Here is a 16420-nt window from a genome sequence, read left to right as displayed (position 1 = left end):
GCTGTGGAGGGACTTTACATTTCACATATTCAAGAGAGGAGACATGAACCAAAAATATCATGGCGGTAATCACCACTATTGCTGCTTTGTAATGTTGTAATGTAAAGTCCCAGATCCACCAGGAAACCAAAGTCGGCTAGATTACCACAGCAGTATGAATCCAAAATAAACTATTTAGCTGTGATTTAATATCAATAACCTGATGAAAATGATGCTGAAATAACTCCAATATGATGGTGATCAGTAAAACGTGTTAAGTCATGCTTTGTTAGGTCTGTCTGCAAGACCACAAGATAACAACTTCTAAAATGCTTGTTATCTGAATAGTCTGGTTTCATGGGTGCTAGGCTACGCTAACATTGTAGCTGCTGCATCACCACTCCAAATAAGGTCATCTAGACATAAATACACCAGCAATGTAGTCACATACAAGATGTATTCCCTGCATGACTAATTCAGAAACATCAGCAGGAGAATCTCAAGGCAGATAGGCCTTCACGACACAGCGTCATGCAGCACCCAGCACTGATCTATTCACTACACAGCATTAGGGCTTCTGATTGGTGCAAGCAGGGAGCTGGGGAATATTGAGAAAATGAAAAAAGACATTTTCACAGAAGATATTTTGACATGTCACAGTAGGGATCACATCACCAGGAAAACAATGTGAGAATATTTTGGCTGTTATAATTAATGCACGCTGGAAAATATAGCACATCCAGAAATAGGGATCACTTAACTTTAAGGTGGTTGTGAAACTTTCCACTTTCTTACACCATCTAAGAAGTCATAGTTATATAGCCTTTTTTATTTAAATAGCTTAATTAGTAACTCCAATCTGCTTTGATCTTTGGACCATAGATTAAGAGAATATATGGCGAGCCTTAGTTTACACAAAAGAGCAACAACTTTGTGAATAAAAGGGAGCTTGCCAATTTAAAATTTGACAGCAAATGTTTTCCTATCAACTCATGTTTGGGAAATTTGTTCATGGTTGTTAACTATAATTGCAGTGTGAATTTTGTTTGTCTTTGTGGATCTGTGTGTCTGTATATTGGCGATGCAGGGAAATGTGCTCTGGATAGAAACTTTGAGGTTTGTAAAATAAAGTAGTGTGGTTGTGAGGTCTCACGGTGGAGGGCGTGGCGCTCTTCTTGCGGTCAGAGGAGGCCAGCGGACTGGCCGGCACCTTGGTAGTGGAGCTGCCTGATGAACCTTTCCTCCCAGAATCCTCCCCTGCAGTCCGGTTATCTGATTGCCCCCCCCTCTTAGAGTAGGAGGAGGCTAGAAAAAGAAAGAGGGAGTGTATCAGAAAGGCCATCATTTGCTGCGCTCTAACCTGAGGCAACTTTCCATCTGCACCATCTTCTGCTCTGCTACACATATCTCTGTCATCACTCAGTGCTAGAAAGCAGTCTGGCCTTCTTTTGTGGCTTTCTTCAGCCCCCTTTACACTGACTTTTTGTTGCAGGAGGATCACTCCTTTTTTGGGAGGTTGTCACAGAGCCGCAACAGAAGAGAAATGAGGAGAGCGAGCCGGGAAGCCGGAAGAGAAGGTGGTGTTATGAAGGGCGACGCGCCACCAGAGCATTTAACCAGCTCAGATTGTAGATCTGAAGAAGATAAAAGCTGGTAGATGCCTGCACGAGGCCACCATTGTATCATCAACATGTAAATGATGCAGAGCAACGGCACTTGAGGAGTCGTGTAAATATGCAAGACGCGTATCTGGCCTCCCAGAGCTCTACGATAGTATCTTCCGTTTCATACAGAGACCGAACCAAACTTACAAGTTCAAATCAGAGACTGTGTGGTCCAAACAACAAGGTCAGTGCCGTATTTATACTGAGACGACGTTATTTAAGTTCACGGAGCAGCTACGCTGTTAGCATAGCCTTTTACCAATCGCCATGTCATTACTTCTGCATGACTTTTTATCAGTGTATTGCAATTAAATCACAACAAAGCTGTTCGATATCGACGCATACCACTGCAGTAAACCAGGCGCTGTTATGTGTCTTGCTATTGACAGTGAATCCAGCTAAATTAAATCCACCGAGCACCTCTGGGTGATGTTATCAACTCAGACAGGCCGTTTGGTTTTCTGGTGGATCTGGGACTTCAACATGTACAAAGCAGTAATAGTGGTGATTTCTGTCGTGACCGATTAAACATTGTGAGTGTCTACACGGAGTCACGCCTCGCCTCCTCGACCGTGCATCTAGCATATAAACACAAATTATTGTGAGAATGAATACAATAGACGACTGATAATGTACGTTTGGTATGAACGCCCCTTTATAGCTTATCCATTCATAAAAGCATGGAGAGAAAAGACAAACAGAGACACAATAGGGACCCTGTGGTCACATTTCATGTCACACACATAAAGCAATATTATCTTCTCTCAATAATTACAGCATCGCTCTGTGGGCTGCTCACAGCTGTCTACGAAAAATGTAATGCTTACTTTCAAAAAAATATTTTGAGACTCAAGAGGAACGTTTTATTGTACCACCACCTCTGAAAGGTATTTAATCTTTGATTCAATTACTTTCTCCACCTGCTTCAGTGTGGCACAGGACTGGAGTCCATCCCAGCATGCACCATGATAGAAATCATATGGTGCAATTTTAAACATGTTTTGAGATTTGTATCTCCTGACTGATCCCCATATCTGTCCACCTCTCCCAACCCCAGCTTCTCCCCTTCCTCGCCATGCAGACACACCACTCTCACCCTGGTCGGTGGCTCTGCGGTTCTGAGGCTTCTGGTTGGACGACACACTGCGCTGTACCTTAGAGAGGCAAGATGGACATACAGGTCAGCGTGGTATTTTTAATGTTTACACATACATAGAGACACTGTAAATTGAGGGAAAGCACTTCTTACTGTGGTTCGCATGTACCTTTATGTAGGTCAACAGGCTAAAACCTAAAAATGAGCTGCATCAGATTATATTCCCAACGTGTCTTTGGTGAAAATATGAGGTCATGGCAGTGCACCTGTGTCACTGGCACAAGTTGCAGATGGAACCCAGGAGCCTGGTCTGCTCCACATTTCTGCCTAAAGTCTGTTAAGGCTGTTTTTTCTCGCCGATGTCGCGCTGTAACTCTTGCTGCTGGTCGTGTTGGGACTCAATGTGTAAAAGGTCCTCCTGTGATCACTTTTGTTGTGATATGACACTATAAATAAAATTAAGTTGACTTGACCTCATTGTTTCTTTATCAGAAAACATTATGTGTTCTTATTGTACCTTGTGAGGCGGGGAGGGGGCGTTTATGTTGCTTACATCACTTCCTGGCCGGGGCTTGATACCACTTTCATCCAGCTGAGGAGAAAAACACACATCTGAATATAAGCATATCAGAAGGAGACGCAGAAAGACAGGGGTGTGGATACAACAAACAAAAAAACTCAATTGGTACCGTTTTGAAAAGTGTTTATATAAATATAAATACAAATACATACATATAATTCAGAGAGAACAGAATTTGTTTTCTTATAACATCAGTGTATTTGCAGCTACAAAAATACTAACTGGGAAGGTCTGGTGTAAAATAGAGGCGCATAGGTGTGAGAAAGGAGTGTAAGAATAGTAAAAACAGTGTACCTCAGAGTTCCTATAATCCAGTAGCAGGTATGCGGCCATCACATCATTGTACTTCTGGTTCACCAGCGAGTCCTGGATCTCATCCTGAGAGAATCCCATCGTCAGCATGATGTCTGAACATACAAAAACAGTTTAGAAGTTGAGTGGTAAACCTCTTCCTGCTCCATAATTCTCCTGAAGATGAATTCTCCTTGTGTGTGAGTGGAAAAAAGGAGCATCTGTGCCTGTGCGTGGGGGAAGAGAGGACATTTATTATTTTTGAGTGGTCTTCTGTATCTACCTGTCCTCCTGGGGTCCTTATAATCTGGCTGGGGTTCGATGTAGGGTTTGAGTTCCTCCTCCTCGTGGCCCACATTCATCCACCGGTCCCTCATTATCTGCTGCTGGGAGCAAGCCAGAACAGACAGATACAGGGAGACATGAGATATGAAAGACAACAGAGGGGCATGGAGACATTAAAGAATGAAAGAGGAGAGGAGGAAGAAGAGAGGCCAAAGATATTAGAACAAAAGGGTCTCCTCCAAACAAAATGGCAACAATGGAAGGGAAGTAAAGTCATCTCAGCACAATTAATTCATTCTACATTATTCATCTGGTTACATAATTCATCTTGTTCTGTTTTTTTTCTGATGGGCATAGGAACATACATTTAATCTAGTGTATGCAAATGAATCTTCCTTAAGAAGTATACGAGGGGTGTGACCTTTAACTAACAGATTCTAAATTGATGGCGAGGCTACCCTGATAAAAACGGGGATAAAAACAGAAGAGTCAAATTCTGAAAAACTGAAGAATATGATTTTGTTGGCTGATTAGTAAATCAAAAATTAGACAAAGTTAAAGATAGGTGTAAATGAAACAGAGAACTAAATTCCAACACGAAAGCTAGTGAAAGCTGTTGGGTGCGCCGGATGTGTCACAATGGTCACACTCTGGAGCCCTGCATTAGATGAGCAAATAATCAGTTATCTAGCTATTAGGAGATGCCAGGTTGGTTTAAGTTTTCTTTTGGGGCACACCCACACTCGGCAATCCATACTGTGTCCAAGCAAGTTCCACCCTCAAAGTCACAACATCACCATCACGTCTATCGTGTGTGTGTGCATGTGTGTGCGTGTGTGTGTCTGTGCGTGTGTGTGTGTGTGTGTGTGTGTGTGTGTGCATGTGTCTGTGTGTGCGTGTGTGTGTCTGTGCGTGTGTGTGTCTGTGTGTGTGTGTGTGTGTGTGCGTGTGTGTGTCTGTGTCTGTGTGTGCCTGTGTGTGTGTGTCTGTGTGTGTGTGTGCGTGTGTGTCTGTGTGTGTGTGTCTGTGTGTCTGTGTGAGTGCGTGTGTGTGTCTGTGCGTGTGTGTGTCTGTGTGTGTGTGTGTGTCTGTGTGTGTGTGTGCGTGTGTGTCTGTGTGTGTGTGTGTCTGTGTGTGTGTGTGTGCCTGTGTCTGTGTGTCTGTGTCAGTGTGTGTGTGTGTCTGTGTGTGTGTGCGTGTGTCTGTGTGTGTGTGTGTGTGTGTGTGTCTGTGTGTGTGTGCGTGTGTCTGTGTGTCTGTGTGTGTGTACTGCGTACCTCGAGGCTGCCTCTTTTGGAGGGGTTCAGAATGAGGAACTTTTTGAGCAGGTTCTCACAGTCGGTGGACATGTAGAAAGGAATCCTGTATTTGCCACGCAGCACGCGTTCTCTCAGTTCCTGGAGAGGGAAAAGGACAGGAAAGTCAGTCCAGACTAAAAATCCACCTTTAAACATACACACAGTCCTGTTTCTCTCACATCCTTAGATTTTCTGAAGGCAGCAACCTGCCATGAATGTGCACACCGCATCCCAGACTATTCAAATGTTTCCAACTGTTTACTGAAATTGAGGGTCTATGAAACAGTGTTTAATGATAAATGGCTTGAATTAGCTAAGCAGTAACATTAGCTGTGGTTAAACCCGCAAATGATTAATAGTTCTGTTAAACAACTACACCTAAACACTTACTCATCTTTAATAGAGGGAAATAAAAACAGCCCCAGATTTCTTTTCAGCACTGTCGACAGACTGACAAAGAGTCACAGCTCTACTGAGCCATGTATTCCTATTAGTGTTGTCACGATACCAACATTTTGGTACCGCTACCAACATGTGTTTCGGTACTTTTCGGTACTTTTCGATACTTTTTCAAATAAAAACTGAACGCAAAAAATGTCATTACTGACTTTATTTGAATAGAAAATCTTAGAACAATAACATATTAATCAGCAAATAAAATAAAAAAACACAAAGACAAGCTTTTCTAATGCACACAATTTAAAAAATGTTAAAATATAAATACAATAATATAATATAAAATATAATAATATAAATAAACCAGCTCTTTTTTTTTCTTCCAGAGCTACTTTTGTTAAGACTGAAGGGGGGTGGCGCTTGCTTTTAGCACTGAATGTGGGTTTTTCTTCCTGAGTAAATGACCTGTCGTTCCCTGGGCTCAGTGTGCAGGTCTGGGTGCTTGTCCTTTAAGTGTTTGGCTAAGTCGGAGGTGTTTCCGCCGTTAGCCATGCATGTGTTAAACACCGTTTACACAGTGGTGCGTCGGCGTTAACTGCCTCGCCTTGCGCATTTGTTTTAAGCTAAAGTACGGCCATATCGCACTTCGCGGCGCTGGTTTGTCCGGAAGTTGCGGCGTGGTGACGGTTGCAGCAGCCATTCTCCTCTCCGTGCTTCGCTCTCTCGCGCTCTCTCTCTCGCGCGCGCTCTCGCTCTCTCGCTCTCTCCAAGCTTTCCTCCTGCTCCGTTTGTTGTTCCAGTCTACGCTGCTCGCTAACTTGCTAGCGGTTTCCTCCGGCTTGCCTTTTATCTCCCAAAGCTGCGGCTCGCTCCTCGTCCTCTCAGCTGTAGTTACAACGCGGTGACGTCACGTGGCGAGTTCGCCGCGCTGTTGCGGGCGCTGCCGGCGGCGCTGCAAGTACCGGTCCCGTCCAAATGCAATATGGTACCGTTTTAAATGCCTCAGTACCCCGGTACCAAATTAGTACCGGTATACCGTGCAACCCTAATTCCTATAGACCTCAGTAGTAACTACTAAGAGACAAAATTACTCACCTGCTGCCTTCAGGAAAACCACGTCAAACCTCAAACTGGGGAATCTTAGAAATAGACCTAATATATATTTAGACTGCTTTTCTCCAATCTACCCTTACCAACTAACATCAAAGATCTCTTCTTCTAAACCTTCAACCTGTCTCCTAGACCCGATACCAACCAGGCTACTAAAAGAAGTCTTACCCTTAGTTAGCGCGTCAGTACTAGATATGATCAATGTGTCTTTATTAACAGGCTATGTGCCACAGTCATTTAAAGTAGCTATAATTAAACATCTTCTTAAGAAGCCTACTCTAGATCCAGGGGTTTTAGCAAACTACAGACCAATAGGCCTGTTCAATTAATTGATTTTAAATCGTAATCGCGATTATGTAGTTAGGACAATGTTAAAAACGTCAAAATCGTAAAATAGATTTTTCAAAAAGTTAAAGTTTTGCACTTTATTCATTTATTTTTGTTCAATGGACACACCTTTAAGATACATGTGAAAGTGAGGTTTTCCTCTTAATCCCAAAGGGATTTTTTTTTTTTTGTTTACAAGAGGTCTACAAGAAGATAACATGGAGCAAAGCCAGATGGCAAAAGTTCATTAATTGTTCTTTATATTAATCCCTTGAAGGATTTTTTGTTTAATAAGAGCAAGGTTTGCACTCAAATCCCAATGGGGAAATTATTTGCAAAATGTTCAATAAAAAACAGCATATTTGAAATAATTTCTTTGCCTTTTGTCATTTCACAAAATAATCGTAATCATAATCGAAAATCGGATTTTGAGAGAAGAAAATCGGGATTTTATTTTTGGGCAAAATCGAACAGCCCTACAGACCAATATCAAATCTTCCTTTTCTCTCTGAGATCCTTGAGAAAGTAGTCGCCAATCAGCTGTGTGACTTTCTCAACAATAACAGTCTACTTGAGGACTTCCAGTCAGGATTTAGAGTACATCATAGTACAGAGACAGCTCTGGTGAAAATTACAAATTACTTTCTAATTGCTTCTGCAAAGGACTGGTTTCTGTACTTGTCCTGCTAGATCTTAGTGCTGGTTCGACACCATTAACCATGAGATCCTAATATGTAGACTGGAAAAATTAATTGCCATCAAAGGAACCGCATTAAGCTGAAGTCCTATTTATCCAATTGATCTCAGTTTTTGCATGTCAATGAAAAATCCTCCAGGCACGCTGAAGTTAAATAAAGTGTTCCTCAAGGTTCTGTGGTCAGTCTAATTATTTTAAATTTTAAATTATTATCATGCTTCCTTTAGGCAATATCATTAGAAGGCACTCAATAAACTTCCATTGTTACGCAGATGATACTCAATTATATCTATCAATCAAGCCTGAAGAAACCAATCAGCTAGTTAAAACTCCAGGCATGTGTTGGCGATCGCCCCAAGAACAGCTGGAGAAGAGGTGTCCAGGCAGAAATGTCTAGGAGTGGGCTCAGCTGGGGAAATCTAGAAAGAACCACCAACAACCGAGTGAAACGGAGGATATTCGTCAATGGCCTATGCTCCCGAGAGAAGTAAACGGCTAAAGTCAGTCATGTATTGATAATATATTAAAAACTAATCTTAAACTCAGATAAGATGTAAGTAACTGTACTTGGGCCTAAACTCTAGCGCTATTGACGTGATTGCCATTGCCTCAAACACTACCGTAAGAAACCTCAGAGTTATCTCACCTGCGTAACATTACTAAAATCAGGCCCATCCTGTCTCAAAAAGATACTATCAGGCTGTTCCAATGAATCTCTTGAATCTCTCCAGCTGGTCCAGAATGCTGCAGCGCGTGTTCTGACTAAAACTAGAAGAAGGGATCACATTTCTCCTGTATTAGCTTCTCTGCACTGGCTCCCAATAAAATCCAGAATAGAATTTAAAATCTTCTCCTCACTTACGAGGCTCTTAATGGTCAGGCACCATCATATCTTAAAGAGCTCATTAAACCCTACTGTCCTGCTAGAGCACTACGCTCTCAGAATGAAGGGTAACTTTCCTAAAGTCTCCAAAAGTAAAGCAGGTACCAGAGCTTTCAGCCATCAAGCTCCTCTTCTGTGGAACCATCTTCTGGTTCTGGTTTGGGAGGCAGACACCATTCCCACATTTAAGAATAGGCTTAAAACCTTTCTCTTTGACAACGCTTATAGTTAGGGCTGGCTCAGGTTTGAATAGTATGCCACTGAATGTATTAACTTCTTCAACAGGCCTTAATAATTCTAATTTACTGAGACACTGAAGACTAAATGTGTGTAGTGACAGATTTTAACACTGCTGTTGAAAAGGACCTAACAATGTTCTGGAAGCTTTGAATCAGCATAAGAATCCATCAGATAGCAAAACTTGAGAGCAAGGACTTACAAAATGGCATTTAAAGTGCTCAAACATGCACATAAACATCTTTGTTGTACATTTGGCTTTTCTTTTGCTGTCCATTAAATTGACACATTTTAAAGAAAGAATGCCGTTTTTTGAGCAAGTGAAATCAGACAGTCAGTCTCTTCTCTGATCCGCAGCCTTCATGCCTTCCTTCCAGACATGCCGCCGACACAGTGAATAAAAACTAAGACTTAAGTTGTTAATATTAAGACCCATAATATAGGCATTAAAATCAACTACACACAGCAGGAGGTATGCAAAGGCATACAGTAAGCCTCGATATCAACATCACATTCAATGGTATATCGCCCACCCAAAATGAGTCTGCACTTCCAGAGTGACTCATGTGGGTACTGACTGAATGCAGTGATAGGTGGCATGAATAATTGTGAATAACTAGTTCACAGAATGCATTAAATCCTTTCTGATTGACAGTACCAGGCATCTGTGCCTGTTTGGTGCATCACACCACCAAACTCCATTGGAAGAAATAACTACTTAGTTTCAATCACTTTAACACATTCCCTCTCACTTGAGTTCAGTTTGTGCATTCTGTAGGGCCGAGGGAACAGAAACCCGCATGACAAATACTACAACCACCCACAGAATACAGACATCCACTTATGTAATGCACATGAGCACACAAACACACACACTCCTCTTCCTGACCTTGAGGTTCTGTCCATCAAAGGGCAGCGAGCCGCTGACCAGTGTATAGAGGATGACCCCCAGGCTCCAGACGTCCACCTCAGGCCCGTCATACTTCTTTCCCTGGAAGAGCTCTGGGGCAGCATAGGGTGGAGAGCCACAGAATGTGTCCAGCTTGTTCCCCAGAGTGAACTCATTACTGAAACCAAAGTCTGCTATCTTGATGTTCATGTCTGCGTCCAGCAGCAGGTTCTCCGCCTGCAGACAGAGTGTGGGAGAGAGGAGGAAAGAAAAAAACACGATGATGTAGAGAGCAGGAAGATGTGGAGGGAAACAAGAAGAAAATAATAAATAAAAAGAGGAAAGATTATAAATAGGCTGGGATTCTTTTTTTCTAAACACACATGCCAGGAAATTAAACACACTGAAGATTTGCAGTGTGTGATATGGACACAGGACAAGATAATGTCATATTTTATGTTTGTATATATGGATCCTCTTTTCTACTGCCTTCCCTCCACAGGGAGGTCAGGGCTACATAAAGTTTAAAGCCAGGTTGTACAACATAGTCGGAAAACTAGGCAAACTTGTCATCCAGCATCAGTGTTAAAAAAGATTTTTTTCTGAGATGCAAATGAGTTTGAAGACAATATATTCCGCCGACAGTTGTCTGCAAAACCTTTCTCTGGGAAAGAGCTCTGCTGGGTGATAGAGGGATTTTTAGAGTAATGGTCTGGGGCCTACAAGTAACACACAATGGGCAAAGTGAGCTGCCACAATTTATTCCTGTATGTGTTTGCATCCCGAAGCCTAAAGTGAGCCAGTGAGCAAGGAGGCTGGGGTTGCCTAGCAACAAGTGCGCTCTCCTTTTCACTTGCTCTGAATGCTCAGCTGCTTCTGTGTGTTTGAGTATGTGTGTGTGACTATGTGTGTGCACATTAAATAAAACACTGACATCATCTCTAGGCTCTGACCAAACACATAAATGAACGTTGGCATCCCATTTTTCTCCCAATAAATGGAATAGGACACCTGTATGACTTTTTAAAGTACTTTGTGAACTCCATTATCAAGACAATTTTTGACTGAAAATACTGTTAATCTGTACAAGACACAGATGGATTCTGGGTCGGGCTTGCTTCAGACTCGAGGTGTGAGCGCTACAGGGGTGAAATAGGCAAGGAGATAAGGTGCTGCTCGGTGTACAGAATTTGAGCAGACGGGACTCAGCAAAGTCATGTTCTCAGTGTTGTTCTCCATAGTGATGACTCAGACCATGCTTCTTGCTTTATGATGACGTAAAGCCATGAGTGTGTCTTATTACCACGTGATGATGTATGCACAGGTAACCGTGCTCAGGCCCGGTTGGCCGGGAGCAATGTGAGTGCAGGCCAATGGGGGACTGGGTAGGGGGCAGGGTACGGGGGACTAAGGAGGGGGCAGGGTACGGTGGACTGGGGAGGGGGCAGGGTACGGTGGACTGGGGAGGGGGCAGGGTACGGGGGACTAAGGAGGGGGCAGGGTACGGTGGACTGGGGAGGGGGCAGGGTACGGGGGACTAAGGAGGGGGCAGGGTACGGTGGACTGGGGAGGGGGCAGGGTACGGGGGACTAAGGAGGGGGCAGGGTACGGTGGACTGGGGAGGGGGCAGGGTATGGTGGACTGGGGAGGGGGCAGGGTACGGGGGACTGTGGAGGGGGCATGATCGTCACCTCCCGGAAGAGCTGCCAAAACACAAATCAGATTTAGGCTGCAAATTCAGCCATCAATGGATCTTGCATGTGTCCTTCAGATTTGCAATCTTGTGTCACATTAACATTGACATTAACTTCCTGTTTATGAGCATATGGGTCAGTCTGGGGGCATATATGGGGGCAGGGTATGGTGGACTGGGGAGGGGGCAGGGTACGGTGGACTGGGGAGGGGGCAGGGTATGGTGTACCGAGGAGGGGGTCAAATGTTTATTTAATTGATTTTGAAAACAACTTTGAGATGGGAGGCTCCTGTATGGTGAGTGTAATATTAATCATGATAATGTCTTGTCTACTGGTCTGCTTGCTGGCACAATAAGAGGATTTACAGCTCAGCATAATACGAGGAACCAAAATGACCTGTGTGCATGTTTTGTTTCATTTTTTTGGCACCAACTGACATGCAACAAAACAGACAGGAGCAAAAGTATACCAGATACAGAAGGAGAGGATGATTCAATAGGGAAGACAATGGGAGAATTCTGTGTGTGTACAGATGTATGTGTGTTTAAGCCACAACATTTAGGGACATTATATCATCTTTCTGAATAACCCCTGGGCTGCCTACTCATGCGGGAAGGATTTCATCTCAAAAAGTTAAATCCTATGAAGATTAATGTGGACAGAGAGAGAGAGAGAGAGAGAGAGAGAGAGAGAGAGAGAAAATACTTGTTTGTGTTCTCTCACTCAATGTAATTCAATAGCATGTGTGTGTGTGTTCTCACCTTGAGGTCTCGGTGTACAATACACTTCTGATGGCAATACTGCACCGCTGACACAATCTGGAGAGTGACAATGTGAGTGAGAGAGAAAGACATGGAATGAAAAAAGGGTGACAAGATGGGTGGGTCAAAAGGAAGTAAAAGACCCCGAGAGCTCTTCAATAGGATTTCATCAGGAATAGGGCTGTGCGATATGGACAAAAGATCATCTTGATATTTTTAGCTGAATGGCGATACTCGATTTATATCTCAATATTTTTCCCAATAAGAAATAACAAAAACAGTCAGCTCCAAGTCAAATTAACACGTGCCAAATGTAACACAGGGACTGGCTGCACATTATCAACTTTTACTTGCTTTTTAATTAACAATAAATAATAATATTAAATTGATATGTTTCTTAAACTTTGACCTTTTCCTATCTTGGCCATTTATGAGCTGTCTGCAGGCTATGTTCAGCTAGAAATTGAAAACCCAGTTTTTAGAAGCACTTAGAAAATTCCAAGCACCTGAATAGGGTTTAAGGGTGCACACAAGGGTGCACGATGGAGCCTAAAGTCTGGATTGTTTGACGAGTGTGAGCGCTCCAGCGGTACGCTTCTTCGGCCCCGGTACGCTTGGAAGAGGTGGATTTGAGAACAGTACGGTTCATGCACGAGCACATGCACGGGAACGCAATGTGGTCATGACGTAGGCTTTAGTCCCCCTTATTACCTCTCAGTGATCAACTTGGATCTCCCCCCGCTAGCGAGATGCTCTGATGCAGGCCGAGTAGAAATACGTGCTGACGAGACTCGTCAGTAAAGTTTCAGTCATGCTCAGTGTTGTTCTCTCATGTGATGAAAACAACACCCAGCCATACTTCTGCCATGTTGGTGCTGCATGCAGGACTTGTGTGTGAGTGAGCGGGTAGGGGAGGGGCTGCTATTGGTTTCCCAGGGGACACGGGGAGAGGAGAAACAGGCCAACTGGCAGCTCCACCAAAGAAACTTATAATGTTATATTAACGCTACATAAATCTCCATATACACGATATTGTCTTATCCTATATCATGTTTGAAAATATATCGATATATTTTAAAAACTCAACATATCAACCAGCCCTAATCAGGAACCAATTATGAGGAAGTACTAGGGATGCAAAATGAAAGCAATACCCTCAGTTACATTTACATAACATTTCATTTAGCTGACTTCCAACAGGAATCATGTATCAAGTATGTTAATGATCAATATTTAAACACTAAAAACATTAAAATAGAAAATGCTACTTTTCTTTGCTTTTAAGCCCCATTTTATGCTATGCCTTAAAACAACGACAGCATTTTCTCCGACACACAAACCTGTCTGAATTTGGCACGGGCTTCTTTCTCCTTCATCCTGCCGTGGGCCACCAAGTAATCAAAGACCTCTCCTGGGAGTGGGGAGAGAGGAGCAGAGCCGTTTCAGGGTTGCAACCAGATAGCTGTCTCCATAGAGTTTGGCTCAGTGGGACATTGACATTAAAAGAAGTGGATATTAAAAACAAAGTAAGGGCGTTACAGTTGAAATACAAACACTTAAAAAATAGTTATTTTCAAACTGATATCAGTAATATTCAATGCAGATGATAGAGATTACCAATAACCAAATAAAACTAAACAAATCAAATGAAAAAGGATATTCCTGACTGTTTGGAGTTCATACAAAGTATGGAAAGTTAAAAGCCTGTCCAATAAGAGAGGAGGTAGCATTTTTATACATACAGAGTGCAAGGCCTCAGCGGTGTAAATTATTTCACAGTGACACCCACTTACCTCCACTAGCGTACTCCATTACCAGGTACAAAGTCTTCTCTGTCTCTATCACCTCAAAGAGCTTGACTGGAGGTGGAGAGAGAAAGGCAGACGGTGGATGACATGAAGGAAGTGAACAAACAAAAACAAGAAAAGGCCAAGACCGTTAGAGTGACAGCAATATTAATGAGATAAGAGAGAGAGAGGGAAAAGCAGAAGGATAATCATGATTCGGGTTCGAACATATGACCTTGAAACAGCAAGAAGTCTGGTGGTGAGTGACGTGACGTGACGTGACGTGACGACGACTCACGTTTCAGTGTAACTCACCTATATTGGGATGATTCAACATCTTCATGATCCTCACCTCCCGGAAGAGCTGCCAAAACACAAATCAGATTTAGGCTGGGATGGCCGTCAGTGTGAACGTGTGGGAGTTATATTTATATTCTAAACACTCGTGCAAATCAAGCCATCGATGGATTTTGCACGCGTCCTTCTGATTTGCAATCTTGTGTCATTGCAAAGACTCAAGAACCAATATTTGTAGTGGGGAGAATTTACATTGAAAAACATTCACTTCCTGTTTATGAGCATATGGGTCAGTTTACTGGAAGGAAAACAGAAGTAAACATTTCAAGAAATACCAGTTTCAAGTTCAGGATGTCAGAGTAAAACTCATGATGCCCTCTGCCGAGTACTACGTACTAATTCAACAGAGTAGATCTCAACTTCTAGAACTCACTCATTACAAGTGTATTTCCTCTGACTCAGCAGATCAGGTACTTACTGATAATTAACTGGAAGAAACTGTTGGAAGCTAGCCTAGAACTATTGAAGTTACAAAACAACACACAATGCAACACTCTTAAAACAGTAACAGCTCAGTGTGTACTATTTACTCTGTCACACATACTTGTTCCATTCTGAAAGTAATGCATCCCACATTTCCAAGAGTCCGCCTGACTTATGACAAAACTATTTCATTTGTTCTGCATTTTGTATGTAATGAATATTTAGCTATTAAGTAATAAACTTGACATTTGAGGTAGAAATAATATTCTTTAATCGTGTAAAGTTTTGTGAGTGTTGTGGTGTTATTTCTGTGTAAATACTAAGGTTAAATTGTTTATCTTTTCATAGCGTTTCTGACTTCAGTTGTTGCGACAGAAGTTGTGGCAAGATACAAACCGAGCCGCCCTTGTTGACAAAAAAGAAAAAAACAGAGGACCTGATAGGGGATATTCTGGTCCTAGTGCATATACATTTTCATTTCCAGTGCTGGTGTGTGAGTATTTACACCGATCAGTGAATATAGTGATTTAGTGTTTGGGTCATGCGCTCGGTGTGTCTGAATTTGCACACAAGTGTGTATTCTATGCCTCATGTCTGCCGATGCATGAGTGATTGGTGTGTGTGTGTGTGTGTGTTGAGTGTGCAAGCATACGTGGTTAGAGTGTGCGTGTAAGTGGACAGACCCCACCCTGCCACGATCAAAAGAAGTAATTGCAGCTTGTTTCCTGTAATTAAAACTCTCTGAAAACTAGACCACTTCAGAAAGAGAGAGAGAGAGAGAGAGAGAGAGAGAGAGAGAGAGAGAGAGAGAGAGAGAGAGAGAGAGACGTGGGACAGGAAGAGTGATTTGAAAATGACTTCTGAGAGAAGGGATAAGCATGCCTGAGGTTTGGATTTTGTGCCAGTATGCATATGTGAGACTAGAGAGACCCACCTTCTGCAAACTGGAGGAGTTGAGCTGCGTCTTATCGATGATCTTTACAGCCACCTAGAAGCAAAACAAAATTTATTATAACACATTTTATTTATTAACTCCACTTGCTGCAGTCGGTGTGACGCATCTCGCTCATGCCAACATGCACAGCCTGTGACCATAACGCACTGCTATCTGTTTGGACACATCATACTGAGCCATTCAATTGCACAGAATTAAATGATAAACACACAATCACAGACGGCGACAATTGCATAATAGGGCAGTATACAGACGGGGAAACACAAAGCTGAAGCATGGTTTATACCCATGCCATAACGAGGTCTAAAGTTCATCCAACAGTGGACACTGACAAGGGCCAGAGAGATAAGGAGAAAGAAATAAGGAGAGAAACATAGAGAAACAGAAAGAGGGCAGAGATTTGAAGTGAGAGATGTAAAAGGGGGATGAAACAGAACAAAGAGAAACGAATTACGTCTTAACAAGAACACAGAAAAGAGAATTCTTTCTCCTATGTTCGTCTGTCACTGTCAGCTACATCCGTTCTTCCACTCCTCTTTCTGGTTGTGCTGGTCTGCTCTGACTCTTTCATGCCCTCTGACTCTCCCTTGTTTTCTTAGTGTACGTGTGTGTGTGTGTGTGTGTGTGTGTGTGTGTGTTTGTGTGTGTGTGCAACAGCAAGTCACATGGAGTGTTATTAGGGTGCCAGGCACAGAGCTGTCACACATCGAT

General features: G+C 42.7%; 1 protein-coding gene across 11 annotated transcripts in view; it reads right to left on the bottom strand.

Moving 5' to 3' along the window:
* Positions 1–16420, bottom strand: part of mark2b (MAP/microtubule affinity-regulating kinase 2b) — a 68619-nt gene that overhangs the window by 17156 nt on the left and 35043 nt on the right. For 7 of the 11 annotated variants that reach the window (XM_084003704.1, XM_084003708.1, XM_084003712.1 and 4 more), the window contains exons 3-14: positions 15689–15742; positions 14290–14338; positions 13981–14046; positions 13528–13598; positions 12188–12244; positions 9733–9969; positions 5173–5292; positions 3894–3996; positions 3614–3726; positions 3257–3331; positions 2740–2797; positions 1133–1284 (exon numbers count right to left, since the gene is read on the bottom strand). In XM_084003704.1, coding sequence (XP_083859830.1) covers positions 1133–1284; positions 2740–2797; positions 3257–3331; positions 3614–3726; positions 3894–3996; positions 5173–5292; positions 9733–9969; positions 12188–12244; positions 13528–13598; positions 13981–14046; positions 14290–14338; positions 15689–15742 — 1155 coding nt within the window. The remainder of the gene's footprint in view (positions 1–1132; positions 1285–2739; positions 2798–3256; positions 3332–3613; positions 3727–3893; positions 3997–5172; positions 5293–9732; positions 9970–12187; positions 12245–13527; positions 13599–13980; positions 14047–14289; positions 14339–15688; positions 15743–16420) is intronic. The other 4 variants (XM_084003707.1, XM_084003705.1, XM_084003706.1 and 1 more) reach the window with 2 other exon arrangements.

This window comes from Eutrigla gurnardus, assembly GCF_963514095.1.
Source record: "Eutrigla gurnardus genome assembly, chromosome: 23".
Classification (NCBI taxonomy): domain Eukaryota; kingdom Metazoa; phylum Chordata; class Actinopteri; order Perciformes; family Triglidae; genus Eutrigla; species Eutrigla gurnardus.
This window is presented reverse-complemented; position numbering and strand designations above follow the sequence as displayed.